General features: G+C 39.2%; 1 protein-coding gene across 2 annotated transcripts in view; it reads left to right on the plus strand.

Moving 5' to 3' along the window:
• The window catches only part of NFX1 (nuclear transcription factor, X-box binding 1), a 75,013-nt gene that overhangs the window by 26,537 nt on the left and 27,180 nt on the right, over positions 1–21,296 (plus strand). For both annotated transcript variants that reach the window (XM_040481467.1, XM_040481466.1), the window contains exons 6-11: positions 1,539–1,610; positions 3,304–3,443; positions 10,918–11,017; positions 11,101–11,318; positions 17,619–17,716; positions 21,093–21,123. In XM_040481467.1, the coding sequence (XP_040337401.1) occupies positions 1,539–1,610; positions 3,304–3,443; positions 10,918–11,017; positions 11,101–11,318; positions 17,619–17,716; positions 21,093–21,123 (659 nt within the window). The remainder of the gene's footprint in view (positions 1–1,538; positions 1,611–3,303; positions 3,444–10,917; positions 11,018–11,100; positions 11,319–17,618; positions 17,717–21,092; positions 21,124–21,296) is intronic.

Here is a 21,296-nt window from a genome sequence, read left to right on the forward strand (position 1 = left end):
TCTCTATGATTCTAATAAAGAGCCAGTGTTGTGAACCACTGCACTAAAGGTTATAAAAACCTGGGATTGAGGGGCACCTGGGTGGCTCATTTGGTTAGGTGTTTGACTCTTGATTTTGGCTTAGGTCATGATCTCGTGGTTTGTGGGATCGAGCCCCAAGTCAGGCTCTGCACTGGCTGTGTGGATCCTGCTTGGGGGATTCTCTGTCTCCGTCTCTCTCTCTCTATCCGTCCCCTGCTGTCTCTCTCAAAAATGAATGAACTTTAACACACACACACACACACACACACACCTGGGATTGAGTCTAGGTCTGAGGGATATTTGAAATAACCTGGAGTCATCCACACCTGACCAGCAATGTATCTTGTCAGTTTAACGTTATTTAAATGTGCAGCCATGAAAATCATTTCACCTGACAGGGTTGCAGCATATCATGTGAAATATAACTGTTGAATGATAATAGTCATCTTTAAAGAAATGCTTAAGCTTAAGTCTCATGTGGATTCTGTCTGTTGAAATGGGTCACCCTAGAAAATTAGGCACTTGTTCCTGGATTGTTTTTAGTGTTTAAAACTTATTTAAGAATTATCAGAGCGGGTGTAGGAGTCATATTAAAAAATCCAGCCAGGCCACTGTATAGGCACACCTGGTTTTTTATACCAAATTCTTTTACCGACTTGATTTATTAAACTTGGTTGTAATTGGCCTATAATTCCCAAAGGATTGTGATTTGCCATCACATAGAATGACCCCCACAAACGTTTCCAAAGAAGTTCCCAAAATATTTTTTAAATGGTTGTATTTCTAAATTAGTGTGTAAGTTACCAGGGTATCTCTTTTGAAGAGAATAGTAACTATTTGAATATATAAATTCCATTTTCTAATTTTTTTGGTTTCTCTATATCATCACTCCTAGAAGAAGCATTCTGTTCAGAAGTCTAATTCTGACCTATCGCATATCTCTAATTCCAGTTCTTTCCATGAATCCCTTTTTCCTTTGTTCTCTCTTTGCATTACTTACCAGCATGCCTTCCCTCATGTCAGCCTTCTTTTCACCGATCCCATTGTTAGCCCATCACCTGATTATATACTAGCTGATATAAATGTCTGTACTTCTCATGGACCTACTGGATTTATGCTTTATTGCTTCACTCAGGTTCTGATCTTCTAAGAGATTCCATCGCCCATTCTGCCATTCATCTGAGTGGCAAGCTATTTTTATTCCTACACATCTCACTAAGTGGGCTAAGACCATCTATGGACATGTCATCTTTGTCAGACCCAAATAAAACCAGTATTTTGACTTGGGCTCTATTTTTCTGGTTAAATATTCTAAGATGATAATGCCATCAGTTCCTTCTATATGAAAACATTGTTGGTATCTTTGTTTAAATAGTTTAATCAACTTTAGACAAAGGCTAAAACATTTTGTAGTAGGTTTATTTGTTGCCACATTCACAATAAGACCCAGTAGGGGCAGCTTTGTTCAGGTTTGGATACATGAGTATGATTTATTCATCTAAGCCCTTCTCTTTTAGTCTCTGCCATCCAGGACCTTGCCCACCCTGCCCTGCCTTTATGACTAAAACATGTGAATGTGGACGGACAAGGTAAAGTTAGAACTGTACTCTAAAGACTTCAGTTTCTACATTGATGATTTATCTGTGAATTTCTAAATTAAGAATTAGTAGGTACATATAAATAAGTGATAAGCGTAAATAGTACTTTTTTGTAAAAAGTAGTTTGTTCTGCTGGCCCAATCCTGTTTTGCAGTCTTATAAGTGATTAAGAAGTTATATGCATGGTGAGATTGCCCATTTCAGGTGAAATGCCAAGGTGACAAGGACTTTTTTCTTAACCTCTCTAGTGGGTGAAAGAACCAGGATTGAACCCAGGCTTGTTAAGGTTCAGGACACAGGGGCCATTTACCTGTACCTAGCATAATATCTGACATCTAGGAGGTTTTCAGTGAATATTGTTGAATGAAAGAATAAGTGACCCCAGAGCCCACCCTCTTTTCATTATAATAACAAGTTCTCCATCATCAGGGCAAGGATCAGTGGTAGTTATGGAAGGTCTCTGAGGCCCAGTAAGACCCTGAAATGATTTCTGAACCACAAGACAAAATGGGATTGAGCCAATTTTCAGTGAATCTCATTTGTTTAGCATTTACTGAACTTAAAAGGATAGTAATGCAGCCTGAGAGTCACATGCAAGAGCTCTGGGTCAGAAAGACCAGGTCAGATCTAGGCTCTGCCACTAATTGGTTATTGACATGGGCAAGTTGCTTAAGCCTCATTTTTCTTATAAAATAGAAATAATAGTGTTCACTTCTAGGAGTTTTATTAGACATGATGCTGAGCCCTGAAACTGATTATTTGTGTATATAACAGTGAGTTTTTAAAACAAAGTAGGGGACAGAATACAACTCTTTTTGTTGGGGCGCCAGGGTGGCTCAGTTGGTTAAGTGTCCGATTCTTGGTTTGGCTCAGGTCATGATCTCATGGTTCATGGGATTGAGCCCTGTGTCGAGCTCTGTGCTGTCAGCACAGAGCCTGCTTGGGATTCTCTCTCTCCCTCTTTCTGCACCTCTCTCACTCACTCTCTTTCTCTCTCTCAAAATAAATAACTTAAACTCCTTGCAGGAGAGTAGACTCCAAGCTCTAAACCATTACCCTGCAAGAGACCTGAAGACAGTTGTCTAAAAGCACTGATCTCATATCCTTCTCTAGCCAATAAGTCAGCAAAATTAAGGTGCTCATTAGAACAAAGCCAGAATGATTTTCCCATCTGAAATCAAAGTCACATACAGTATGTCCTTAAGTATTATAACTGCATAAAATGCCAGAGTACTGGGTTCCAGGAGAATACCATTGTACTTCCAATCTGAGTATGTACATTATAACTACCCCACCCACCCTGCAACTTTCCTACCTCTATCTGTAAGACATTGTAGGAGCTCCAGGCTCTTCCCCTCCTGCCTGGGAGGGGGAGTTCCCCTACCTCGTGGGAACTCAGAAGAAATCCACAGAGAGGAACTTCACTTCACTGGTCAGAATATAGGGGAGAGAGAAAGGCAGGGTGGGAAATAAGGAAAACAAAGCAGGAGAAAAGAAGGAGTGGAGAAGAGGAGAGTGATTGAGGAAATAAAGACTGGAGGAGGGAAACAGAAGAGTGGGAAAATGGGGCCAAGAGAAAGGTTTCATAGTTTTGGGGAGGAAGTTTGTGCTTCGTTGTTTAGCTATCCAACAGGAACTTGTCCAGTGTTGACTAATTCTGCCTTTACATCTGTTTTCTTTCCAGGCACACAGTTCGCTGTGGTCAGGCTGTTTCAGTCCACTGTTCCAATCCATGTGAGAATCTTTTGAATTGTGGTCAGCACCATTGTGCTGAGCTATGTCATGGGGGTCAGTGCCAGCCTTGTCGGATCATATTGAACCAGGGTAAGTGGTGGGCACACCAACTAGCAATACTTGTGTACTTTTCTAGAACCTTATTTATAGTTGTGTTGATGACATGGATTGATTCACACCTATAGTCACAAGGCCTCTGGCATTGTACCTTGGGTAGGAAGAATTGGAGATAAATTAATGCTTAGATGGTTTTCATTAGTTTAGTTACACAATACCACTATAGGTCATTGTCCTGTAGAATTTGAGCAGTAGATTTTAAAATGCTGTTTAAAAATAACTACTTGGGAAATTAAAAAAATAAATAAATAAAAAGTAACTGTAAAGGATCTAGAAAGGCCAAAAAAATCTTGAAAAGAATGAACTTGAAAAGATTAAACTATCTGATTTCAAGACATTTAAAGTTCCAGTAATCGTGACATTGAGTTGTTGCTGTTAAAGGTAGACTACTAGATGCATGGAAGAGACTAAAGTCTAGAAACAGACCCACATATATACAGTTAGTTGATTTTCAACCACAATGTTAAGTTAATTCAATGGGAAAAGAAGTCTTTTTACAGATGTTGCTAGAACAACTGGATGTATACATAAGAAAAAACAAACCTCAACCCCTAATTTACTCTTTTCACAAAATTAATTCTACATGGATCACAGACTTAAATGTAAAACCCAGAAACATAAAGCTTCCAGAATAAACTATAAGAGAATATTTTCATGACTTTGGGGTTAGGTAAAGATTTCTTGGACAGAACAACAAAAATACTAACCATAAAAGAAAAAAATTGATACATTGAACTTTATCAAAATTAAAAGCTTCTCTTCATCAGAAGATACCATTAAGAAAATGAATAAATCAATTGCATATTATATCCAGAAATTTTGAAGTACTCTTACAAAGTAATTAAAGATGAACAATGGGGCGCCTGGGTTGCTCAGTGGTTAAGCGTCCGACTTCGGCTCAGGTCATGATCTCACGGTCCGTGAATTCAAGCCCCGCATCGGGCTCTGTGCTGACAGCTCAGAGCCTGGAGCCTGTTTCAGATTCTGTGTCTCCCTCTCTCTCTCTGCCCATCCCCTATTCATGCTTTGTCCCTCTCTGTCTCAAAAATAAATAAACGTTAAAAAAAAAGTACCTATAAAAAAGATGAACAACTTAAACAATGAGCAAAAGACTTGAACAGATACTTCGTAAAAGAAAACCTATAAATAGCCAACAAACACACAAAAGGTGCTTAACACCTTTAAATACTAAGGAAATGTAAGTTAAAACCACAATAAGTAATATAGTATAACCACTTTAGAAAACAGTCTGGCATTTTCTTAAAAGGTTAAATGTAGAATTTTATCATATGATCCAGTAATTCCATTCCTGGGCACATATGCAAAAGAGATGGAAATATATGTCCACAAAAAAACTTGTAAATGCATGTGCATAGCAGTACTAGTCATCGTAGTCAAAATGTGGAAGCAATTCAAATGACTGTCACTTGAGGAATGGATAAACAAATGTGGTATGACCATACATTGGATTATTACTCATCCATGAAAAGAATGTAGTATCATGTATGTAGTACATGCTATGTAGAATGTAGTACATGCTATGAAGTAGATGAACCTCCCAAACACTACGCTAAGGGAAAGAAACAAGTCACAAAGAAACACATACGGTGTGATTCCTCTGTTTTTACAATAGTCCCTGATCTGCAGGGATCCCAGGCTACAGTGTATTGATGCCCTATAGAGTTTTATTTTATTAAATTTTACCTTGGTGTGATGCTGTTGATCTGTGTTGGCACCTAAAATAAGTAACAGCCCTATGAAATGTTTTGTGTTGTGTACTGTAAGAATTTCATGTAAGGAACTGTGCCATGTAATACTCAATTTCTCTTTATGGGTCCTCCTGGGAGAAATTCCTGTCTGGCTTTAGTTCCAAGACTGGTTGTTTTTCCTCAAAGACTATTGATCTTTTTATCTTAGAAGCCTCGTATGACTGACCTAATGTTTGTCTTTATAGTGTATTTCTTTTTAAGCTATGATTTTTTTCTATGTCTCTACCATTGTTCCACTTTTCACATCTTTAATTTTATGTTCTTTTGTTATATTTCATATATTCTTACGTGTTGCCTCAAATCCATTTTGAGATAAGGCAGGAGTTAAGTATATGCTGGCAGTTTGGTCTTAACAATATAGATTGTGGTGTGAGAGTCCCTTTGATGTGGACCATTTATAGTTCTTAATTCATATTGTGCTTTTACTCACCTATTCAACCAGATCTTTTTTGTACAAATTTGTATGGATTCCTGTCTCTGCCTTTGTGTTGCTGTGTAGTTGATTTTTCAAACACAGTGGAAGGCTTTTTGTTTGTCCACAGTAAATATCTAGGGGACTGTTATGGCCATGAGTACAGTTTGTTTCTCTTCTCTATTTGTAATTCTCCTAGGATCCCTTTCAGCCTTATCTAGAGATTTAATAAACATTCCTTCTGGGGGTTCATTCATGTGTTGATAAAAATGCTGAATAGGCTAAAGCTGGCAGTAGAGACCTTCCAGACTCCTCTGGTTCCATATTCTTAAGCCAACGGTGACTCCATCCAAGTCTTTTGTCACCAGCTCATATTGCTGTCTCTTGTGCCTAAGCATAGTGGGGCTTTTTAGTATTGTACTCCGATTATTCCCTAATTGATCAGGGGCTCCATTTTGGCTTTTTTGGTTTTTAATTTTTTTGGTTTTTATTTTATATTTGAGAGAGAGAGAGACAGAGACACAGAGCGAGCAGGGGAGGTGCAGAGAGACAGAGACAGAATCTGAAGCAGGCTCCAGGCTCCAAGCTGTTAGCACAGAGCGCAATGTGGGGCTCGAACTCACGAGCAGTGAGATCATGACCTGAGCCAAAGTTGGATGCTAACTGACTGAGCCACCCAGGCGCCCCTCCATTTTGTTTTTATTGTCACAGTTTTCTGACCTTTGATTCTTTTGTGGTTTTAATTGAATTATAATTAACATACAGTGTCATATTAGTTTCACATACTCATTAGTTTCAACATACTCATTTGACTCCGTGTTCTCCACAATAAGTGCAGTCACTGTCACCATATAATGTTATTATAGTATTATTGACTGTATTCTCTGTGCTGTACTTTTCATCTCTTTGACTTGTAACTGACAGTTTGTACCTCTTAATCCCCTTCATCTATTTCATCCATCCCTCACTCACCTCCCTGTGGCAACTGTCAGTTTGTTCTCTGTATTTAAGAGTCTTGGGGTTTCTTTGTTTGTTTATTCGTTTGTTCTTTAGATTCACATATAAGTGAAATCATATGGTATTTGTCCTTCTCTGTTAGACTTATTTCACTTAGCATAATACCCTAGAGAGGTCCATCTATATAGTTGTAAATGGCAATGTCTCATTCTTTTTTATGACTAAGTAATATGCCATTGTGTATGTATATATATATATATATATATACACCACATCTTTATCCATTCATCTATTGATGGATTCTTGGGTTGTTTCCATATCTTGGCTATTGCAAATAATGCTGCAACAAGCATAAGGTGCATGTATCTTCTCGAATTAGTGTTTTTGTTTTCTTTGGGTAAATACTTAGTTGTAGAATTGCTGGATCATGGTATTTATGTTTTTAATTTTTTGAGGAACCTCCATACTGTTTTCCACAGTGGTTGCACCAATTCCTATTTCTACCTGCATTGCACAAGGGTTCCTCTTTCTCTACATCCTCCTCAATGTTTGTTATTTCTTTAAAAAAAATTTTTTTTAATGCTTACTTATTTTTGAGAGCAAGAGAGACTGAGCACAAGCAGGGGAGGGGCAGAGAGAGAGGGAGATGCAGAATCTGAAGCAGGCCCCAGGCTCTGACTTGTCAGCACAGAGCCTGACATGGGTCTTGCACTCATGGACCACAAGATCATGACCTGATCCGAAGTCAGATGCTTAACCGACTGAGCCACCCAGGCGCCCCAAATTGTATAAATTCTTTATATATTTTGGATATTAACTCCTCATTAGGCATCTCATTTGCATATATCTTCTCCTATTCCTTAGGTTGCCTTTTTGTTTCGTTGATGGTTTCCTTTGCTGTGCAAAAGGTTGTGTTGGTTTTTTTTTGTTTTTTTTGTTTTTTTTTAATTTTATTTTTGAGAGAGAGAGAGAGAGAGAGAGCACTAGCAGGGGAGGAGCAGAGAGAGAGGGAGACACAGTATCTGAAGCAGGCTACAGGCTCTGAGCTGTCTGCACAGAACCTCACGTGGGGCTTGAACTCATGGACTGTGAGATTATTACCTGCGCAGAAGTCAGACGCTTAACCTACTGAGTCACCCAGGTGCCTGCAAAAGCTTTTTATTTGATGTAATCCCAGTAGTTTATTTTTGCTTTTATCTCCCTTTCCTGAGGAGACCTATCCATAAATATGTTGCTAAGGGCAGTGTCCAAGAGATTACTGCCTGTGTTTCCTTTTAGGAGTTTAATGGTTTCAGGTCTCTCATTTATGTCTTTAATCCAGTCTGAGGTTATTTTTATGTGTGATATGAGAAAATGGTCCAGTGTCATTCTTTTGCATGTAACTGTTTGATTTTTCTAGCACCATTTACTAAAAAGACTGTCTTCTACTCATTATATATTCTTGCCTCCTTTTTTATAAGTGAATTGGCCATATAGGTGTGGGTTTATTTCTGACCCTTGATTCTTTTGTTCACAGCTGTCTGCTCATACCTCCAAAAAAAAAAAAAAAGTCTCTGTTCTGTCTGAGCAGAAACTTAGGAAAGAAAAGCCCGCTTGCAGAAATTCCCAGTTACTAGGGTTTGTTTACGAATTCATTGATTTCATAAATGTTGGTTGTGTTTCCTACGTCTGTATTAATTCATCCAATAAGTTTTTATTGGATAAGTGAATCAATTTTAGAACCGGAGATGAAACTGCACACGTACTTACTAGAAGGTGGAAAGTAGATTTTAAAAATCAAGAGTCTTGGTTATGTCTTCATTGATTTGAGGCTTTCCCTCTTCTCATTGAAAGTTTTTGGTCTGTTCAATACAGTGTTTTATTTTACAAACATTATGTCTCATGTTTAGTTAGAAATATTTATTTTAATTTTTACTAAATACGTGATTTTATTATTTGATGTTTTTATAATGTTACACTTATTCTAATGTTGATTTTTCTGTGTAAATAGATATCTAAGTTGTACTGAGAAAGAAGGAAAGCATCATTAGGTCTGCAGGATTTCTAAATTGAAATCTTTTGGTCTGCATTTATTATGTAGGGTCAGGCATATTTGCATAGATTGATTTTAATGAGATAAATTTTCACTATCTTTTAAAAAAAATTTTTTTACTAAAAAAATTTATTAAAAAAATTTTTTTAATGTTTATTTATTATTTAGAGAGAGACAGAGAGAGTATGAGCAGGAGAGGGGCAGAGAGAGGGTGGGGGGGGGATACACAGATTGGAAGTAGGATCCAGGCTTTGAGCTGTCAGCACAAAGCCTGACGCGGGGCTCGAACTCACAAACCGCAAGATCATGACCTGAGCCGAAGTCAGACTTTCAACGTTTTTATTTATTTTTGGGACAGAGAGAGACAGAGCGTGAACAGGGGAGGGGCAGAGAGAGAGGGAGACACAGAATCGGAAACAGGCTCCAGGCTCTGAGCCATCAGCCCAGAGCCTGACGCGGGGCTCGAACTCCCGGACCGCGAGATCGTGACCTGGCTGAAGTCGGACGCTTAACCGACTGCGCCACCCAGGCGCCCCAGACTTTCATCCAACTGAACCACCCAGGCGCCCCTAAAAAAATTTTTTTAATGTTTATTTATTTTTTAGAGAGAAAGAGCATGAGAAGTGGAGGGGCAGAGAGAGAAGGAGACACAGAATCTAAAACAGGCTCTAGCCTCTGAGCTGTGAGCACAGAGCCTGATAAGGGGCTCAAACTCATGAACTGTGAGATCATGACCTGAACTGAAGTCGGACACTTAACCGTCTGAGCCATCCAGGCTCCCCAAGATAAATTTTCATTGTAAATTGAAAATGTAAAATGAGGGGCGCCTGGGTGGCTCAGTTGGTTGAGTGGCCGACTTCGGCTCAGGTCATGATCTCACAGTCTGTGAGTTTGAGCCCCGCATCGGGCTCTGTGCTGACAGCTCAGAGCCTGGAGCCTGCTTCGGATTCTGTGTCTCCCTCTCTCTCTGCCCCTCCCCTGCTCATGCTCTGTCTCTGTCTCAAAAATAAATAAAATATCTTAAAAAAAAAAAAAGAAAAAAAGAAAATGTAAAATGACACTTAGAAAAATTATATAAGTTGATGAAAATTAATTCTTATCAGACTTTGTTACATTTTAATACATCAGAAGCATAACTCCTTAAACATATTTATTCCTGCCCTCAAGAAATAAACTCATTACTTCTTTTGTTGTTGTTGTTTGTAGGCTATATTTAATTAACATATTTAATTAATGCATCTAAAAACATATTTTTTATTTCAAAATGTTTACAATTTTTATAAAGTCCCAATATATGCTTTTTGCTAACACCACAAAGAGCCATGGACATAGGACGGAGGCTATCACTAAAATATTCTTTTTTACGTACGAAGTTCTTAGCCTTAAATAATAAAGGGATCTAAATTTTGCAAGACGTTAATGATGATTAATAAGAAACATCTCTAAAACCACACAGAATTAACTGTAAAGAGCACCTCCTGACCATGGAAGTCATTTAAAGGAGCAATTAAGTTAGGGCCTGAAGTCTGATGTTCTGTCACAAATTTATAGTGATTGGGTTCACCCTCTACTTTTACCAATGTAGGCATATTAGAATTCATTATTTCTTGAACCCATTGGGAAATCTATAGAAGTTAGGCTGGGTTCTTTATCTAGCAAATAAAACTGTTGAGTTGTTTGAACTTCTTACTCAGTATCAATTCTTAAACATGATTACTTCAAATTCAACAATAGAATACAAATTATTGAAGATTTTATATTGTACCAGTTTTTTTATTCCTTTTTAGCAGTAGAGAGTTTTTCCAAGCATTCTCTGTGAGCCCCAGTATATAAAGTACTAAATCTCTGCTGCTTGGCTTGAAGTGAAGATGGGAATGATTTAGTCATCAACTCCTCCACGACTATCACCAGCTTAGTTTCCATCTTCTGTAACATCTCCAGAGGACCCCAGGGAGCCACACAGTAAATGGCTCTCAGCTATGGCCTCATGGGCCGGATAGTAGCCTCTAAATTTAGAGAATTGCTTCACTTTAATGCTGCTTTGGGGATGCGCTGCAGAGGCACCATGGGATATCAACAGTCTTACAAGGCCTTTTTTACTTCTGTGCTAAAGCTTCTCAGGTGGGTCTTAGAGCTGCTATATATGCCACATTTATTTCTGCATCAGGTCTGATCAACATTAATGAGTAGCATTTTGTGCTTTCTTCTAGATTGTTTGGAAAATTTTAAGAACCCATGCAGGTTACTAACCTTTGTTTTTTAAATTGTGTCCTCAAGTATGCTACTGTGGCAACACTTCCCGAGACGTGTTATGTGGAACAGATGTAGGAAAGTCTGATGGATTTGGTGACTTTGGCTGTTTAAAGATATGTGGCAAGTAAGGTTTTATGTTTTTCTCAGTTAGAATAAAGCTGTATTTTATGCAACAATTATGTAATAGTCTGTTGTTTTTCCTAACAGGGACTTGAAATGTGGGAACCATACGTGTTCTCAAGTGTGCCACCCTCAGCCCTGCCAGCCATGCCCACGGCTCCCCCAGCTGGTGCGCTGTTGCCCTTGTGGCCAAACTCCTCTCAGCCAATTGCTAGAACTTGGAAGTAGTGGTCGGAAAACATGCATGGATCCTGTCCCTTCATGTGGAAAAGTGTGCGGCAAGCCTCTGCCATGTGGTTCCTTAGGTAACTAGTAGGCATAAAATTGTCTTTAAAAATATGAGTGGAAGTGTTTGGCAGCAGTGACTTTATAAGGAGAATAGTGTTAAATTTTAGTTATAATATCAGAGGCTTTTAAAAATATTAATGATCAAATTTGTGTGGGTACTTTTTCTTTCCTCCTCAAAAATTTCAAAATGTGAAAACTCACATTTACCCAAGTGATCTCTCCTTCTGCTTTGGGTATTTTATTGCTAACTCAGGACAGTTGTGAGATACTATCCCATGAGGGGGTTATGATTTCTCTTAGCCTACACTAGTATGGACACAATCTATCCTTTTACTAATCCAGGGTTCAGTGAGTGTTTAAAGGCATTTTCATGTAATAGGAACATGTTAAATAACTGGGTCAGATGTTTAAGAACTAAAATTCTAAGTACAATAAAACTTTAGCCATTTGGGTCACTCAAGAAATACATTTTCTATAGCTAATTTTCCGATATAGTTGAGGAGTAACACCTCTTGAGCATCACTTTGGATGGACAGTTTTCTAAAATTCACATTTTCTTCTTTCTTTAAATAGAGTTTATTGAAGATAAGTTTTTCCCCTTTGTTGACCCAGAGTCATCATTTTCCTGAACCTCAGTTGTCGTATCCTGCTGGGTACACTGGTGCCCTCGGGGCCTGCTGAGGTTTCTCAGGCAGTTTCCCCACACTAGTGTGCAGTTTGAATTGTTTATCTACTTGTTAAAGCTTTCGGTTGTTTATTTTCCTGGCAATGCTTTTAGCATTAGTGACTCTCCCTTTCTTCTGACGTGTGGCTTCTGATTACTTGGATATAGAAACCAGAAGAAATTTGTTTGAATTAGCTATAAAGTAATAGTCTGAGTTCTGAGACGTTCTGAGGCATTCCTTGGGGGAGGTGCTGGTATAGTTTTGCAATGACTTGGCACCTTCTATCCTGGGTGAGTGTTCAAAGGCTGTGTGTTTAGAAGAATGGATGTAGGCAACTGAGTTTGTGCCTACAGAGGTGTTCCTATAACTGCAGCAAAGCTAGAATCTTTAGGTTTGGTTTCCATGTTTATCAAAAATAGAGATTTCATATTTCTTCCAAACACCAGCAGGAACCAGTAGGTATATCCTACTGTATTTTTTACATTCTGACTTTAAAATTGTGTATAGAGGAGGAATGTTCTTTTCTCATATTTTAATACACGTTTCAACTGCATTAGAAAATTCAATTGTCTATTGGTTCTCTTTGCCAACTGTGAAAATGTGTCTTCAGATAAACTCTGTAAAGTGAAGATCAAATGACTTCAAAATCAAGAAGGATGGTTAAAGTCTTCCCTTTTCAGAAAGCTCATGGGTCAGTTTTATAACAATTTTATATACGATGACCACAAGAAATCCTACCATGGGGCTAAAATATGTTGGCAATGAGAGAAAGACAAAATGTGAAATGGGTAATACAGGGGGACTTGAGCAAGACAAGAATAGTAATTATCAGTATAAACCAACCCCAGGGGTAGGATAAGAACAGATCAAGGGATTTGAGGGTAACCACTGTACCTCATCAGGTTTTTAATCATAAAAAATTTGTAAGGAATTAGGCTGAATTGGATTGAGAAGCTCAAAGACAAGCCCATGTGAAAACTGTGGCTCTCAAGTTTATTCAGATCTAGCTTATCCATAGAAAGTTTGCTGAGGTCTTTTAGTGTCTCACTCAGTAGGAATTTCTATCCTAGATAAATAGCTTTAGTATAAGACACTAGGTAGAGTTCTGCTTTCACAGTGGAAATATGAGGAGCTACATGAACCCACTCCCCAGCAAAACAAGCAAAACTGGGGAAAAGGAATCATTTAAAGTATCTGGAAATTGTCCGATGGACATACCTCAAATGAGTATTTATTAAAGAAAATCTACTGAAACTCAGTAAGAACAGCAAGAGTCTATGTTGTTTAAGTCACAGTCCATTCCCTCCCTTCCACCCCCAGCTCCGCTTAACAAAAGCTCCACTCAGGATAGGTGTGCCAAGAAGATGAGGCTTCCTCTACCCCTAAGATCCCAGTCAGGGGTTACCAAGTCTCACTGGGAGGAGCACACTGCCAGCATTTTTCATCCCCTCTAACTCCAAATTGAAGAGGCTAAATTTCTGGGACACTGGCTGGCTCAATTGGTAGAGCATGCAGTTCTTGCTCTGCATGAGGGGTGTAGGTTCAAGTCCCACATTAGGTGTAGAGATTACTTAAAAATAAAATCTTAAAAAAAGAGGCTACGTTTCTGGTAGACACAGCTGAGAGTTGCAGGCTCCCTTCCATACAGCCCACCCGTAAGTCAGAAGCTTTACTCCAATCACAGCAGGTTAGAATATTGGGGCCCTAGTCATCTTCACCCCAGCTCATTTGTAGAGCAGAGGCTCTATGCTGAAAGATACAAGCCAAGAAAACCAGAGGCTACTGTCCCACTCACCACCAAAAGTAAGTAACTGAGACTTTTCCTAGGGAGAAAGGTAGTCCATAAAAAAGAGAGCTCCAAAGTACTCTCCAAAGGAAAGGACTTTAATTTGAAATAATGTAGAGAAGTTCAGGCCTAAAAACCCTTCAGAAAATAATAGCACTTCTTGATTAAGGGCAGCTAGCTAAACTGTAAGCCAGCTAGTTCAGCAGAAAGAACCAGGGAAAGAGGTAGCTAAGAGGAGCCCCTCTGGGGTCAGAACAGACTTCACAGACTTGCCTTAAAGACTACCCTTACCCGATTTCATTGGATCAGACTGCTGAGCAATTTATGCCCAACAGAGAGAAAGTAGAATGAAGAAAAGTGAACAGCACTTCAAAGAAATGGGAGTACTTTTAAGCACGCAAACATATGTAATGGGAATACCAGAATGGTAGAAAGCAGAAAAATATTTGAATAACTGAAAACTTTTCAAATTGATTGAAAACCTTTAATCTGTATATCCAAGAAGCTCAACTCCCAATAGGACAAATTCAAAATGTTCCACACCTAGACACAAGTAAAAAGCTGAAAGCCAAGGATAAGGAGAAAATCTTGAAAGCAGCAAGAGAAATATGACTCCTTACATACAAGGGAACCCCTATAAGATTAGCAGCAGACTTCTCATCAGAAACAATGGAGAACACTACATCACAACAAGAAGATACTGAGATGACCTATTCATAAGTGCTGGGGAAAATATACTGCCATCCAAGAAGCTTCTATTCAGCAAAACTATCTTCCAGAAATGAAAATAAAGGGGCACCTGGGTGGCTTAGTCAGTTAAGTATATGACTCTTGATCTCAGTTCAGGTCTTGATCTCAGAGTTGTGAGTTCAAGACCCATGTTGGGCTCCGCACTGGGCATGAAGCCTACTTTATTTTATTTATTTATTTTTTTATTTAAAAAAATTTTTTTTCAACGTTTATTTATTTTTGGGACAGAGAGAGACAGAGCATGAACGGGAGAGGGGCAGAGAGAGAGGGAGACACAGAATCGGAAACAGGCTCCAGGCTCCGAGCCATCAGCCCAGAGCCTGACGCGGGGCTCGAACTCACGGACCGTGAGATCGTGACCTGGCTGAAGTCGGACGCTTAACGGACTGCGCCACCCAGGCGCCCCTACTTTAAAAAAGAAAAAGAAAGAGAAGGAAGGAAGGAAAGAAGGAAGGAAACACAATTTATTGCTAGTAGATCTACTTCACAATAAATACTAAAGTAGTAAGTTATTCAGACTGAAAGCAAGTAAACCCAGATATAAATTCATATCCATATGAAAAATCAAAGAGTAAATGTAATTGCATAATTATAAAAGACAGTATAAAAGCATATTCTTTTTGCAGCTGACTTAAAAAGTAGTTGTATAAGATAATATGTAATTGTATTATTAGGGTTGTAACATGTGGAAATATATCTGACAATAAGAGCCCAAAGGAGGTGGGTGAGATCAAAGTAAGGAAGTAAGGAAGTGACTCCAAGTGGTAACTCAGATCTGTAGCAACAAATGAAGAAAATCAGAAATGGTAAAGATGATAAATGTAACAAACTATGAATGTATGCTTTCTCTTTTCTGTTTTAATAGACATAACATTACATAATAGTATATTGTTGGGTTTGTAACATGTAGACGTAATAATAGCATAAAAGAGAAGAGAGAATAGAACTACATAGGAGTAAGGTTTCTCTATCTCACTGGAATTAGGTTAGTATAAATCTGAAGTGGATTCTGGTAAGATGTATATCGTAAGTGGGGCGCCTGGGTGGCTTAGTCGGTTAAGCGGCCGACTTCGGCTCAGGTCATGATCTCGCAGTCCGTGAGTTCAAGCCCCGCGTCGGGCTCTGTGCTGACAGCTCAGAGCCTGGAGCCTGTTTCGGATTCTGTGTCTCCCTCTCTCTGACCCTCCCCCGTTCATGCTCTGTCTCTCTCTGTCTCAAAAATAAATAAACGTTAAAAATTTTTTTTTTTTTTTAAATCGTAAGTCCTAGAACACCCATTAAGAAAATAACCAAAAATAAATATAGTGAAATGGGGTGCTTGAGTGTCTCAGTTGGTTGAGCCTCTGACTCTTGATTTCAGCTCAGGTCATGATCTCATGGTTCATGGGATTGAGCCCCTGCTTGGGATTCTCTCTCTCCCTCCTTTTCTGTCCCTCCCCTGTTCACGCACGTGCACACACACTCTCAAAAAAGAAATAAACACGGGGGCACCTAGGTGGCTCAGTTGGTTAAGTGGCCAACTTCGGCTCAGGTCATGATCTCAACTGGTTTGTGAGTTCAAGCCCCACATGTGGCTCTTTGCTAGCCTGGAGCCTGCTTCAGAGTCTGTGTCTCTCTCTCTCTCTGCCCCTCCCCTACTCACACTCTGTCTTTCTCAAAAATAAATAAACATTAAAAATTTTTTAAAAATAAGGGCACCTGGGTGGCTCAGTAGGTTAAGCCTCTGACTTTGGCTCAGGTCATGATCTCACGGTTCATGGGTTCAAGCCCCGCGTCAGGCTCTGTGCTGACAGCTCAGAGCCTGGAGCCTGCTTTGGATTCTGTGTCTCCCTCTCTCTCTGGCTCTTCCCCATTCATGCTCTGTCCCTCTGTCTCTCAAAAATAAATAAACATTAAAAAGTAAATCTCATCGATTTAAAAAAAAATTTTTTTAATAAATAAAATAAAATAAACATTTAAAAATATGCAGTGAAGGGGCACCTGGGTGGCTCAGTCAGTTAAGCATCTGACTTTGGCTCAGGTCACGATCTCATGGTTGGTGGGTTTGAGCCCCGTGTCGGGCTCTATGCTGACAGCTCAGAGCTTGGAGCCTGCTTGGGATTCTGTGCCTCCGTCTCTCTCTGCCCCTCCCCAACTCATGCTCTGTTTCTCTGTCTCAAAAATAAATATTGTATATTTATATATATATATATAAATATATATATAATACTGTATATTATATATATGTGTGTGTGTATATATATATACACACACACATATGTATAATATACAGTGAAAACTACAATTAAAGGAAAAAAATGTTAAATTAGAAACTTAATGCAAAACAAACCAGTAAAGGAAGATTAGATTAACAAAGTCATGAGGCATACAGAAAAATAAAAGTTAAATGACAGATATAATCCAGCTGTATCAATAATAGCATTAATGTGAATGGATTAAACTCTTAAAAAGCAGAGATTATCCAACCAAATTTTTTAAAACACAAGATTCAACTATGTGGTATCTTCAGGAAACAGACTAGAGTTAAAGATAAAATAAGACTGAAAATAAAAGGATGGAAAAAATACATCATTTAAACAGCAGCCCCAAGAGACTTGTGGCTGATCTCTGAGTGGTCCTCAAAACAGGACTTGTCCTAAATGTATTTAGCAGAATGAATGGTAGGTCTCTTATCACCACATGGTCACAGAGCTTGAGTCATTGAGATTATGGATCATGATTTCTGATTGTTTATGATCCCCAGATTATTTTCAGAGTCAAGAGTCCTTCAGTAAAGTCGTCCATGGCTACAATTTTAAGGAGATTCAAGTCTAACCTTGAGACTTGAGGCCTAAAGAAAGAAGTCAGAAGATCTGTTTTTTGACTTAGGCAAATAATCATGCACTCCAGAGGATATGCCAGTGACTAATTCTGGGCCCTGTCTTTGCCGGAAAAGGTCCAGCCTGCCAGATGAAGGGAAGATAGGGGAAGAGGCATTGACTACATCCTTCTTCCCTCAACTCTGATTCTGGAGTTGTAGGCAATAGAAGTAGAAGACCAGTGTGGCTAGTGAACTTGGGAGTCTGAAAATGAGTACTTGCAATGTTCATTCCTAGCTCTTTTCATTTTTATTAAAGATTTCATTCATACCTGCGAAAAGCTGTGCCATGAAGGAGACTGTGGACCATGCTCTCGTACATCAGTTATTTCCTGCAGATGCTCTTTCAGAACAAAGGTAAATCCTGAACAATGTTAGTGCTGTTACCACCAGTACCTTTTAAATGCATGATTATGGGATGGGAAGAATCAAAGTAACTTGTTTTAATCCTATCATACTATATATGATTTATTCAACCCAGCCAGTGTATGCTGACAGCAACCATGGGTCCGTTGTATGGTAGATATAGGCTGTGGGTCAGGTAGCACTCTGAGCTCAGAGGCCAGTAGTGGGGCTGAGGCAAGTATCCAGATAGCTCTACCAAATAAAAGTGTGATAATGCTAGATGCTAGGAGAGAACAAAAGCACTGTTGCTAACTAAGAAATTGGAGAGAACGTAGTCCATACGATCACCCTTATCTCTGACAGTCATTGCAAGAGTTTAGACAACTGCTGAATTAGAGTAGTTAGACCATCCTAACTTCTGATACCCACTGCAGTCCAGTGTCCCTAAGAATACCCTCAGGGTTTGATAATTCACTAGAACTCAACAGAACACATAGAAAGCTGTTATAATCATGGTTACAGTTTATTACAGGGGAAGGATACAGATTAATATCAGCCAGAGGAAGAAACATGCAGGGCAGAGTCTCAAGAAAGTACCAAATAAGAAGCTTCTAATTGTTCTCTCCCTGTGGCGCTGCAACAGCGTTAACATTCTCAACATCATTTTGTGATAATGTGCATGGAGTGTTGCCAACCAGGAAAGGTCACCGAAACCTGGGTGTTCAGTTTTTACTGAGGCTCCATTGTGTAGACATGGTTGACTGCCCATGTGGCTGGTCTCAATCTCCAGATTGTCACCAGAGGTCTGCCATTACTATGTGACCCAAAGCCCCCATCCTAAGTCATATTATTGGTCTCTGTGGTGTAGCCAGTCCCCACACTAAGACTTTTCAGTATGGCCAGCCTGTACGCTAAATCATGTTAGACTATGTGATGACCCAAGGCCTCAGGCAAACAATGACACTCCTTTCAGGCATGATATTCCAGGAGCTTACAGATCACTTCCCAGAAGGCAGTGGCAAAGGCCAGATCACCCTTTCAGTAAGGTTAATTATTCACTATACAACTGTTTTTTGTCAATTTCTTCTTTCTGCCCTGGGCAGTTTTGATTGGACTTTTTGTTATAAAAGGGACATCTTACCATTTTGGAATTCATGCCCATTCCTATGTTTGTAACCAGAGGCAAGAGCCTTGCTGTCTTTGGGAAATCCAGCTTGGAGAACATAGCAACTATTGATCTGTCCTCTCTGACCCACCTTCAGTGCATATTCAGCTGCTACCAAGCCCAAGGGCTGGGTAGCAGCTGACTTGCAAATGATTCTGAGGATCTATTCCAGAAATTGGCAGCTAGCTTACTGGGTAAGCTTTAGAATAAAAATGTAAAAATAATGTAATTTACATGTGGCAAAAGATGTGTGCGCGCATGCGTGCACACACACGGCTTTTTTCCTGAAAGAAACCAGAGTACATGGGTCAGTAGAGACATTTTGAATGTCAGACACAGGATCTTAAAGACTGTGAAATACTGTGATTTAGTAATCACAAATTTAGTGATGCCCAGAGGTGCTGGTTGTGACCAAGAAGCACAAGCAGAGTTGGGATGTGTGAGCTAGAAATGGCTACTGTCTGTTTGCTTCTTTCTCCCCAGCAGTCCTGTTCTCTCTGTGCTTTTTTGATTCTCATTCACTGTCTGCCCTCACTCTAATAGCAGATCCCATGGCAGTGAGCATATTCATGAAAAGCTGTGTATAAAGTGAATTTTTGCAAATAAAAGTTTTATTCTAAAATTGCTGGAGGCACTCACTGTCAGTATGAATTCTATTGAAACCTTTGACAAAGTGAAAAATCTCTTTGCAATTGATGGTCATCACCTCATTCTTCAGCCAGATTTTTCATGAAATGTCTTTTGTAATGGAATGGGCTTTTCCATGGAAGTGAGTTTTCTAGATAAATAAAACTTATTTCTTAAAGCTTCAAAGGTGGTTTTCTTTTAATCACTTTGGTGGGAATCTTTGAAAAATGTATGCTCTACTACCTCTTACCGAAGAATACTGTATTTAAGTTTTTATTGGTAATTCATATTGATTGTCAGGATCTACAGGAGCTCTCCCTTTCCCTGCAATTAAGATAACCACTCCAGTATGTCATTTCTTCTCTGCAGTCCAGTGTTTGCATTAACTGGAGCACGCACTCTAGCAATTTCATGACTCACCTTTGCTTTGTATCTCCAGGGAACATATGGGCAACTCTTCCTTATCATCCAACCCAGCCAACTAATGTATCTAAGACATCTTTGTAGCCAAGAATCTTCCATTTCTTAGACTTTTGCTTCTGTTTTCAACTCTAGTAACTGCCCTTTTCTTCAGAGTCCTTTTCACTAAGAAAGAATATTTTTAGCATTTTGCTAGTTTCTGAGTACCTAGCAACCTGTAAATGACATCAAAGCCAAATTCAGATGTAGATACTGGGCAGCCAGGCTCACTCTCCCCCAAGTGACTGACTTGCTTCCCACACAGCATCCTCTCCACACATGTTATTTGGGATCATGCCTCAGCAAGTTACATATGGTAGATCTTTGGGGTCGTTCATACATAATTACCAAAGTCATAAAACTGAATGCCAGAGGACTACTATATTCTACTTTGCTGCATTTCTGCAGTGTCATGCTGCTGTTAAGTGTGTTGACCTGTTTGCCTCTGGTACCAGATTATTACATATTTTCAATTTTTCTGCTTTTTGTGGCTTTTTCTGTCTCCTTTGCCAGGCAATTTTTTTTCTTTGCTTTATGTACTTTTAGCAGTCCCTCCTTCCATTCAGATTTTATAATTCCTAAAATCTACTTTCAATTAGGAGGCCAGACCACAAAGATTGTTACAATTATATTTGCACGTGGGGCGCCTGGGTGGCGCAGTCGGTTAAGCGTCCGACTTCAGCCAGGTCACGATCTCGCGGTCCGTGAGTTCGAGCCCCGCGTCGGGCTCTGGGCTGATGGCTCAGAGCCTGGAACCTGTTTCCGATTCTGTGTCTCCCTCTCTCTCTGCCCCTCCCCCGTTCATGCTCTCTCTCTGTCCCAAAAATAAATAAATGTTGGGAAAAAAAAAAAAAAGGTTATTCCATTTCAAAAAAAAAAAAAAAAATTTGCATGAAATGTCAGTAAACCAGGAGCCCCACTGTGAGTAAAGCATATTCATATAGAAACTGGGCTAACCTAGCTCCAGGTAGGTGAAGTTGGCGAATAAGTGACTACCAGAAAAGTATAGGATATTTAGGGTGTACATGTTATATATAGCATTATACTCTAGTTGTGTTGTTTCATTTGTTCCTAAAGGAGTTACTGTTGGTTTTTGTTTTGTTTTGTTTTTTTTTTTTTCTTTTCCTTTTTCCATAGGAGCTTCCATGTACCAGTCTCAAAAGTGAAGGTATGACGGAGAATGGGCATGAGGGGACTTTCTGGGGTAAAAGTACTTGTTCTGTTTCTTGATAAGGGTTTGTATTATATATGTCATAATTCAGCAAAGGTACACTTAAGATTTGTATATTTCATTTTATATGTTTCATTTTCTTTTGCCTCAAAAGAAAAGTAAAAATCATA

This window comes from Herpailurus yagouaroundi, unplaced genomic scaffold (genome assembly GCF_014898765.1).
Source record: "Herpailurus yagouaroundi ecotype Mexico unplaced genomic scaffold, PumYag 160, whole genome shotgun sequence".
NCBI classification, from domain to species: Eukaryota; Metazoa; Chordata; class Mammalia; order Carnivora; family Felidae; genus Herpailurus; species Herpailurus yagouaroundi.